Source organism: Penaeus vannamei, chromosome 29 (genome assembly GCF_042767895.1).
Source record: "Penaeus vannamei isolate JL-2024 chromosome 29, ASM4276789v1, whole genome shotgun sequence".
NCBI classification, from domain to species: Eukaryota; Metazoa; Arthropoda; class Malacostraca; order Decapoda; family Penaeidae; genus Penaeus; species Penaeus vannamei.
The window spans coordinates 15,210,737-15,220,736 of record NC_091577.1 but is presented as its reverse complement, the minus strand read 5'-3'; the positions used below and the strand labels follow the sequence as shown (position 1 = coordinate 15,220,736).

Sequence of the window (10,000 nt, the reverse complement as noted above, 5' to 3'; positions counted from 1 at the left end):
TCTGGACGTTCTTGGAATTCAGAATGCAGTGAGAAATTTTAATTTTATTGGTAGAGTGTATCTTATAATGAAAATCTTCAGGATGCTCCTGAAAATACATGTAACGGTTAGTCACAAACTCCTGTACTCATGACAGGGGCAGACTACAGGCCCTACGGCTACATGTGGGTGGGCTTCACCCGTGAGACCGGGGAGTGGGCCAACCTGGACGGAGTGCCAATATCCCTCTACTCCAACGTGTGGCGGGAAGGTCATCCGCACGACATGAACATGTACGTCTACATCGAGGACGTCACCATGACCTCCGGCAGCGAGTCCCGAGGGCGCTTCTACGCCTCGTGCACGATGACGGACGCTCTTCAGAGGGCGCTGTGCAGGGCTTACCCACAGAAGTAAAAGGGTAAAATATGTAATATCAAACAAATAAAAAATACTCACACTGATTTCTTTCCATAAGGATAAAACCGTAGAATAAAACAGCTTAGAAGTTAACAGTGCTCCATGTACCACCATTATTAATTCGACTTCTATAGTATCCCGCGATCCTCCGAGTTTCTTTGAAGTTACAACTGACAGGATAGCCTTGGAGGCAGCGTACAACATATACTTGCGAGAGAGATTTAAGACTAAGATTAAGATTTAGTTCCAATTCCATTTGTTACAATGGATTTTCTTTGCCGTGACATATTTTCTGAATTATTTTGCTTCGAAATCTCCCCCTGTGAGCAATGAATGGCCGGGGTTACCATTCACTTGTAGTGCGCAGGATCAAACGCAGGCCAGGAAGACTGCAAGCCCAGCATGTTACCACTGCACTAAACAGGACACACACACACACACACACAGAGAGAGAGAGAGAGAGAGAGAGAGAGAAAATAACACAAGCTCACCACCAATGTTCACAAGGAAACAGATGCATGCAGTAATTGACAGAACCTATTACAACACATCTCTCTCATATTGCTGAGTGAATACCAGACATTCAAATATAGAAATGACATGTATCATGTATCTGAGCACTGTGGATCGTTCGTATTCAAATGAAATGCCAATCATATACATATTCTTTAATTAATCCCAAAATAAAGTGGTTCAGCAATACCACTTGTGTCACAGCGGCGACTTCCCTGACGACGGCTGTGCTTGACTTCTCAGGGCGATATGACGTTTTCTTGCCGTGAGATAGGGTCTGAGCCAGCAGTTGGAATACAAGCTGCTGCAGCGGGGAATTGAACTCGTGATATGTATATATGTGCATGTACTCATTTCATTAACACTATATACTAAATTCATATATTGAATGCTTACACACACAATATATATATATATATATATATATATATATATATATATATATTTGTATAAATAAATATACATATACATACATACATATATATACACATATACATATAAATGTGCATATGTATATCTAATCACTATATATATGAATTAATGTATCTATATATGTAAGCAAGTGTGTTTCCACTCTTTCTAAACTCGGACATGAAACAAAAAGCAACACAACACGAAATATTACTTAATGAAGAATTACCATACACTCATGGCCAACGGGAACCTCTTCCCAAAATGCGGTGAAAATCATGCTAACACGAAAGGAAGCCCGTTCAGTAAAGCCATCGGATCAGGCATCTCCCCGATCCACAAATAAAGCTCAATAATCGACTCCATAAAGCTTCAATAAACACTATAGGGCCGGTCATCGTGACGTCAACAGAGCTGTCACGTGTTCAATCGGAGGCAGCGGTGGACAAAAACAACAAAATCACACGAACTTCGGTATTAAGAATTGGTCTGCCGTGAACGTCGTCTCTTTTTTTCTTGATTTATACAAGATTCGCATTCCTTTACTAATGAGTATTTTCATGAAGATAGTAAATCTAAAGGTTGCTACACTGCCCTCTCAACAACAGGAAATTATCAATGTATGATGAGTATTGCTTGGGAATGTGAATTTAACCTTTTAGGTCTGGTTATAACGTCCGAAAAATATTGATAAAACCCGTTTTGAGTAACGTTTCGAAATAATAATAATAATAATAATAATAATAATAATAATAATAATAATAATAATAATAATAATAATAGGCAAAGTGCGAGCAAGAAATGATTTTACAAGTTCAGTAAGTGAGAATTTAATCCAGCAACTACGAACGTCATGTAAACAGTACTGAGAAGTAACTAGTACCCTTCCAGAGATATGTAAGCCTTAAATTCTTTTTATGTGTGAATACCAGGTGTTTGTATAAGGTACAGATACATGTCACCTTCCTGTGGATCTCTGATAAAGAATACGGTTCTGGTAACCTTTTTGTATCCATAGAATTCCGCAACTTTTCGCTACATCTGTTTATCGCCGCTGAATCGAGATTTATAATTCACCGATATCTGGTAAGCTTTAGAATACTTCAGTTTTTCATCATAACGTTTTTTAGCAACTAAATCGAGATTTGTAGTAGGCTATCGTTCTCACAGAAGATTCAGCGGCCATTTTTTGCCCACCAGTATTGTGTGCGTGCGCGAAAAAGCTTTTTGTTTTTGTTTTGACGACCGTCCCTATAGGCTGTTTGTTACCTCTTAACATAACCAATCCACACTGGGCTAGCATGAGGGAGAATTTTCCCACGCTATGACCCTTGACTTCCCACCATAACCTATTTTCGTTTCCTTATCGTCTTCTATTTCCCATAGAAACAAAGCGATTCAATCCTACTCGATGAGTGTAAGCTAAGGTATAAAGAGGGTCAGATCCCTTTCACCAACAACACACGATCGCCATGAACGGACTAAGCGGTTTCTTCGTCGTGGCTTTGGTGGCCGTGACTGTTGGTGGGTAATGCTCCAAACATTCTTTTGACAGTGTGTCTTTAAATATATATATATATATATATATATATATATATATATATATATATATATATGTGTGTGTGTGTGTGTGTGTGTGTGTGTGTGTGTGTGTGTGTGTGTGTGTGTGTGTGTGTGTGTGTATATATATATATATATATATATATATATATATATATATATATATATATATATATATAAGCAGGGGGGGGGGGCTGGGCAAGAATTCTTGTCGATAGGCCAAGAACTGTACCGTTCCCTGCTTAAAACGTTGTCCAATGCATGCAAGCCTTATTCAGTGATTCCCACCAACGATCTCGGAGACAGATATCTTATACATAAGTTGAAGGTGGAGTTTATTTCATTGGCGTTTGGTAACAGTTTGAGCGCGCATTTCAAAACAGCTGACTAGCGTGGCAAGATGGCAGAGAAGTAAATTAATCTACCCTAAAATATTTTCTCCTATATTCATATAAAGCGCCTCTAAAACAGTGACACACACCCGATGGGCAACCCTGACACTGTGATGCGTTATCAAAACAAATGAACATCCCTGGACTAAAATATAGGCCTAACCATTCCCATATATCCGATTTTATAAAGTTAAATATAACAGTCACCGAATACAATAGAATGTTGCTAGAATTTCTAAGACTTTTTCACTTGAAATATTATTTATTTCATAGAATAGCAGATATATTTTCGATTTTGAGAGACGAGGAGTTTAAAAATAAGAGATAAATCGTTCGTCTTATAATAATTTTTGATTTATAAGTATAATCTTTTCATTCCCATAATCTTCAGTATCTCCTTTCGTGTTCGGCTAATTTCATTTTCTTTGAATATGATTTTATGGAAATTACAGAATCAGATACCGTGAAAGAATATTTCTGTGATAAAATATTAAGCGGAATACTTGAACAACGACTGCATTCGAAGGCTTGTGACCAGTACGGTACGCGAACGACGATGTTTCCATGGTGACGGTACATCGCTTGACTTCGCAAGCGCGTCATCTACGGGGGTCGCTTGAGAAAGCAAGCGAAATGCTTGAGTTATCAAGAAAGTCTTGAGATTTAGGCAAGAACTTTCCCTGCTTAAAACGCCAATATATATGGAAATATTTGTAAAAAAAAAACAAAAACAAACTCAAACACAGGTGTGCGTACACACATACTTGTCATCGGCATCTTGCTTTCATGAATTGTTCTTGAATGATATCAAAACGTAATAAGCGTATTGGGTGAAATAAATATCGCAAATTTATCTCTCACAAGTAAATAGCAATAGGCACTGGTTTCCCAGTGCTATATCACTCCAAACGAGTTAGCCTTCACCTTATAACCTCGTCAAGCTTTCCCCTAACACACCAACACACCCTGATCTATGTTGATTACTTGTCAAGGCACAAACCCTGACTTAAAATCGGCCTCACTGAATACCCGCAGGTGCCCAGTGCCCCGACAGCTTCTTCGAGGCGGGAGGAGGATGCTTCCACGTCCTAGACTCCGAGGAAACACCCATCACGTGGGAAGACGCCAGGGAAATGTGCATTGGCCTCAGCGGGAATGGGTGGAACGCGGACCTGGCTTCCATGGACACGACCTCGCAACTGGAGGCCTTCGCTGAGGCTTGGGACACCGTTGGTACGTGGACCGCTTCGATGCTCATGTTGTCGAGGGTCATGTTGATGGTTTGTGCAATGGATAATGTGTGACAATGGGATTCATTTTCGTTTTCATTTCCGGCAGTTAGAATCCCTTCGATTTGAAGACATTATTCATCTATTTGTACCTTGGATAATGGGTCGTAAGGGCATTTTATATCTAAAGTAGTTAAAACAAGCGTTCCTACTTCACCGACCTAATAATCTCATTGATGCGATCTTAACAGGAGCGAACTACAGGCCCTACGGCTACATGTGGGTGGGCTTCACGCGCGAGAGTGGCGAATGGGCCAACCTGGACGGCGTGCCACTGTCCACATACTCCAACATGTGGCGGGAGGGACATCCGCACGACATGAACATGTACGTCTACATCGAGGACGTCACCATGACCTCCGGCAGCGAGTCCCGCGGGCGCTTCTACGCCTCGTGCACGATGCAGGACGCTCTCGAGAGAGCACTGTGCAGGGCCTTCCCAGCGTAAATAACTTAAAAATATATGTCGAATTTTAATTTTGTTTAGTCATTTTTCTTAAATATCCTTACAGAAGGACCTATATCTGCGTATTACGGTTTACAGTAGGTGTTTATAATACATACGTAAAAATAGATTTCACCGATTTCTATCGATAATAAAATTGTAGAAAAACAGCTTTGAAGTTAACAGTGCTCTCTGTACTACCATTATCAATTCGACTTCTAACAAAGATTGAAGGTGCGAATCCATCGCTATAGTTTACCACGATCCTCCGAGTTTCTTTGGAGTTACAACTGACAGGATAGCCTTGGAGGCAGCGTACAACATATACTTGTGAAAGAGAAAGAGAAAGAGAAAGAGAAAGAGAGAGAGAGAGAGAGAGAGAGAGGGAGGGAGAGAGATGGAGAGAGAGAGAGAGAGAGAGAGAGAGAGAGAGAGAGAGAGAGAGAGAGAGAGAATTAAAACAAGCTCACCGATGCGGCAACAGATGCATGAAGTAATTGACAGGACCTATTACAACACACCTCTCTTATTGCTGAGTGATAATGTATCACTGCCATTTCTGAGCACTGTGGATTCTTCGTATTCAAATGAAAGGCCAATCATACACATAGGCTTTGATTAATCCCAAAATAAAGTGGTTCAGCAATACCACTTGTGTCACAGCGGCGACTTCCCTGGCGACGGCTGTGCTTGACTTCTCAGGGCGATATGCCGTTTTCTTGCCGTGAGATAGGGTTTGAACCAGCAGTTGGAGCACAAGCTGCTGCAGCAGCATATGCATACACATATAAACAGGAATTGAACTCGGGATATGTATATATGTACATGTACTCATTTCATTATCACTATATTGTAAATCAATATATTGAATACTTACGCACCCACACTCATATTCTTATATATATATATATATATATATATATATATATATATATATATATATATATATATATACATAAACATACATACGTATACATACACATGTAAATATATATATGTATGTATATATATATATATATATATATATATATATATATATATATGTGTGTGTGTGTGTGTGTGTGTGTGTGTGTGTGTGTGTGTGTGTGTGTATGTGATTTTGTATACTCGGACATGAAAAAAATAATACTAAACGAAATATCACTTAAGGAAGAATCATCATACACATGAATATCGGAGACCTTCACAAAAAGCGGTGAAAATCATGCTATCTCGAAAAGAAGCCCGTCCAGTAAATCCATTGGATCAGGCATCTCCCCAATCCAAAAATAAAGCTCAATAATCGACTCAACAAAGCTTCAATAAACAATATTGGCTCTATTTGTTGCCGCCCACGTAACCAATCCACACTGGGCTAGGATAAGGGAGAATTTTCCCACGCTATGACCCTTGACTTCCCACCATAACCCATTTTCGTTCCCTTATCGTCTTGTTTCCCATAAAACCGATTCAATCCTACTCGATGAGGGTGTAAGCTAAGGTATAAAAAGGGTCAGATCCCTTTCATCAACAACAGACGATCGCCATGAACGGACTTAGCGGTTTCTTCGTCGTGGCTCTGGCGGCCGTGACCGTTGGTGGGTAATGCTCCAATCATTCTTTTGGCAGAGTGAAATGTGCATGTATGTATATATAGTGATACACTCACATCCGCCCACCCACAATATATATATATATATATATATATATATATATATATATATATATATATATATATATATGTGTGTGTGTGTGTGTGTGTGTGTGTGTGTATGCATTTATATATATATGTATGCAAATATGTGTGCATATATACATATATATATATATATATATATATATATATATATATATATATATATATATATGTACATATGTATATATTTATGTCTATATGTCTATATTTATGCATATGTCTATATATATACATATATACATACATACATTATATATATATATACATATATATACACATGCATGTATATACATATGTATATATACATATATATACATGCATGTATATACATATGTAATATATACATATATATGGAAATATGTAAACATATATACTCACACACATATATATATGTGTGTGTGTGTGTGTGTGTGTGTGACACATCGGCATCGACATCTTGCTTTCATGAATTATTCTTGAATATCAAACGTAATAAGCGTATTGGGTGAAATAAATATTTCGAATTTATTTCTCACAAGAAAATAACAATAAGCAGCAAGACATCTGGTTCCCCAGTGCTATCACTCCAAACGAGTTAACCTTCAGCCTATCACCTCGTCAAGCTTTCTTCTAACACACCAACACACCCTGACCTATGTTGATTACTTGTTAAGGCACAAACCCTGACTTAAAATCGGCCTCACTGAATACATATATATGAAAATATATATAAACATATATATTCACACACACACACACTAGTCATTTGCATCTTGCTTTCATGAATTGTCCTTGAATGATATCAAACGTAATAAGCGTACTGGATGAAATAAATATTTCGAATTTATCTCAAAAGAAAATAGCAATAAGAACAAGATATCTGGTTTCCCAGTGCTGTATCACTCCAAACGAGTGAGCCTTCAGCCTATCACCTCGTCAAACTTTCTTCTAACACACCAACACACCCTGACCTATGTTGATTACTTGTTAAGGCACAAATCCTGACTTAAAATCGCCCTCACTGAATACCCGCAGGTGCCCAGTGCCCCGACAGCTTCTTCGAGGCGGGAGGAGGATGCTTCCACGTCCTAGACTCCGAGGAAACACCCATCACGTGGGAAGACGCCAGGGAAATGTGCATTGGCCTCAGCGGGAATGGGTGGAACGCGGACCTGGCTTCCATGGACACGACCTCGCAGCTTGAGGCCTTCGCTGAGGCTTGGGACACCGTTGGTACGTGGACCACTTTCATGGTCATGTTGTCGAGGGTCATGTTGATGTTTTTTTTTAATTGATAATGTGTGACAATGGGATTCATTTTCGTTTTTCATTTCCGGCAGTTAGAATCCCTTCGATTTGAAGACATTATTCATCTATTTGTACCTTGGATAATGGGTCGTAAGGGCATTTTATATCTAAAGTATTTAAAACAAGCGTTCCTACTTCACCGACCTAATAATCACATTGATGCGATCTTAACAGGAGCGAACTACAGGCCCTACGGCTACATGTGGGTGGGCTTCACGCGCGAGAGTGGCGAGTGGGCCAACCTGGACGGCGTGCCACTGTCCACATACTCCAACATGTGGCGGGAGGGACATCCGCACGACATGAACATGTACGTCTACATCGAGGACGTCACCATGACCTCCGGCATCGGGTCCCGCGGGCGCTTCTACGCCTCGTGCACGATGCAGGACGCTCTCGGGAGAGCACTGTGCAGGGCCTTCCCAGCGTAAATAACTTTTAAAAATAATATATTGGGAATGTTAATTTTGTTTAGTTTTTTCTTAAACATCCTTACAGAAGGACCTATATCTGCGTATAAAGGTTTATAGTAGGTGTTTATAACACATACTTCAAAATAGAATTTACGATCTTTGCGTTTCTTTGGAGTCACTGTAAGCTAGATATTACGGTTCAAGTCCTTACATATGTGTAAACTAAAATCAAAATGTGCGGTATTAAAAAGATGCGAGATAATTTTGAATTACACTGAATATCAGATCATACGAAACTGATGATTACGCTCACACAATAGACTAAAATTGAAAAAAAAAATATAGGGTACTACTAATAAGTATGTTACTCCTGTCACTGAAAAATTTTGCTTCATAGAAAACGAATGTTTCTTGAAGGGTTACTTAAGCTAAATTCACTTAAGGTGTGTAAACGTGTCTGGTTGCATTTTTATATAGTCCTATTTATGTATACTACACTTCAGCGGTTAAGTACAACTATAATCAAGTGGAACAGTTGCATACCCAAATTTCTGAATGACAAAAAGGTTAAATACTTTTCACATTATTTTCTTTTTGTTAATTCAAATACATTAAATTGTAACCCTGCGAAAATGGATAAATGTATGAAGAACAAAGTTGGAGAACTTTGGTCTCACAATGTTGGTCTTCATATCAAGACGAAAAAATACTAGCTGAAATATGACGAAAATTATATTAATACACACACACATAGGTACATAAATATATATTCATATATATACGTATATACAATTTGGAAATGCAACCCCACACCATTTTTAGGGTGAATAGAATAATTTTCCAACAGTTTTCGTGGTGTTTCGAACGAATCTAGCACTTATTTCCTTCGCAAACGAAGCATAACAACAATATCAGTCTGGATAGCTGAGGGCATGCTAGGCCTACATATCTGGGAATTTCGAGAAAAATCGCTAGAATAATAGTTAGCATAGTATATTAACACATTTCCGGGTTGTATAGGGGCGGAGCCCCCTTAGACCCCCTTTCAGGATGGGGAAACTGCCGCCTGGACTAAAATCTTTACTTCGCATGTTCCGACAGAATAGAGCCCGGGCAAACCAGGTATCTGACAAGTTTTCAGTAGATATATGGGGCTTGGCCCCTTTAGACTCCTTTTCAGGGGGGCTGCCGCCTCCACCCCCACCCCCGCCTGGCATGCAAAATCTTCACCTCGTATGTTTCGGCAAGAGAGAGCCCAGACCCAGGAACATTTTGAACAGCTTACCTTCAGCCTTAACTCCAGACGGGCCAGGCTGCGGGTCACGGGGATCGTCGGGGTATTCCAGGTCGTTGTTGGCGGGAATTGCGTTCGCTTAAGTTAAACTGCTTTCTTCGTTTTGTTTTTAGAACCCTTTCCCATGCACTACAAACCCACTGGTGTCTGTCTTTTCTATAAAGATACGATGTCTTACAGTGCGGGCATTGTACTTCCACTGGCAGTACACCGTGATGTAGATTTAGTAAGCTTGCTTCGTTACTTTGTTGATATTACGCAGTGAAATCGAAATAATTGTTCTCACAACCTACACACTGTCTAACCACGATGGAACTGATTT

The 10,000-nt window shown here is 39.4% G+C and overlaps 3 protein-coding genes across 3 annotated transcripts in view; all 3 read left to right on the top strand.

The window, feature by feature from the left end:
- Positions 1-439, top strand: part of LOC113809992 (uncharacterized) — a 2,408-nt gene extending 1,969 nt beyond the window's left edge. The window contains exon 3 of the mRNA XM_027361679.2: positions 137-439. Coding sequence (XP_027217480.1) covers positions 137-396 — 260 coding nt within the window. The 3' untranslated portion in view covers positions 397-439. The remainder of the gene's footprint in view (positions 1-136) is intronic.
- A 2,313-nt stretch (positions 440-2,752) lies between these two features.
- On the top strand, positions 2,753-5,046 carry LOC113810064 (uncharacterized). The gene is made up of 3 exons (XM_070142251.1): positions 2,753-2,847; positions 4,311-4,508; positions 4,756-5,046. The coding sequence occupies exons 1-3, from the start codon at positions 2,796-2,798 to the stop codon at positions 5,010-5,012; spliced, it is 507 nt and encodes a 168-aa protein (XP_069998352.1). The 5' UTR covers positions 2,753-2,795; the 3' UTR covers positions 5,013-5,046.
- Positions 5,047-6,504: 1,458 nt separating this feature from the next.
- Positions 6,505-8,440, top strand: LOC113810155 (uncharacterized). The gene is made up of 3 exons (XM_027361860.2): positions 6,505-6,586; positions 7,699-7,896; positions 8,146-8,440. The coding sequence occupies exons 1-3, from the start codon at positions 6,535-6,537 to the stop codon at positions 8,400-8,402; spliced, it is 507 nt and encodes a 168-aa protein (XP_027217661.2). The 5' UTR covers positions 6,505-6,534; the 3' UTR covers positions 8,403-8,440.
- Positions 8,441-10,000: the final 1,560 nt, after the last annotated feature.

What these genes read in the sequence shown, in the direction of transcription:
- LOC113810155 (XM_027361860.2), top strand. Translation starts at nt 6,535, where the DNA reads ATGAACGGACTTAGCGGTTTCTTCGTCGTGGCTCTGGCGGCCGTGACC. An exon ending in TCTGGCGGCCGTGACCGTTG is followed by an intron (nt 6,587 to 7,698) that starts GTGGGTAATGCT and finishes GAATACCCGCAG; the next exon opens with GTGCCCAGTGCCCCGACAGC. An exon ending in TGAGGCTTGGGACACCGTTG is followed by an intron (nt 7,897 to 8,145) that starts GTACGTGGACCA and finishes CGATCTTAACAG; the next exon opens with GAGCGAACTACAGGCCCTAC.
- LOC113810064 (XM_070142251.1), top strand. Translation starts at nt 2,796, where the DNA reads ATGAACGGACTAAGCGGTTTCTTCGTCGTGGCTTTGGTGGCCGTGACT. An exon ending in TTTGGTGGCCGTGACTGTTG is followed by an intron (nt 2,848 to 4,310) that starts GTGGGTAATGCT and finishes GAATACCCGCAG; the next exon opens with GTGCCCAGTGCCCCGACAGC. An exon ending in TGAGGCTTGGGACACCGTTG is followed by an intron (nt 4,509 to 4,755) that starts GTACGTGGACCG and finishes CGATCTTAACAG; the next exon opens with GAGCGAACTACAGGCCCTAC.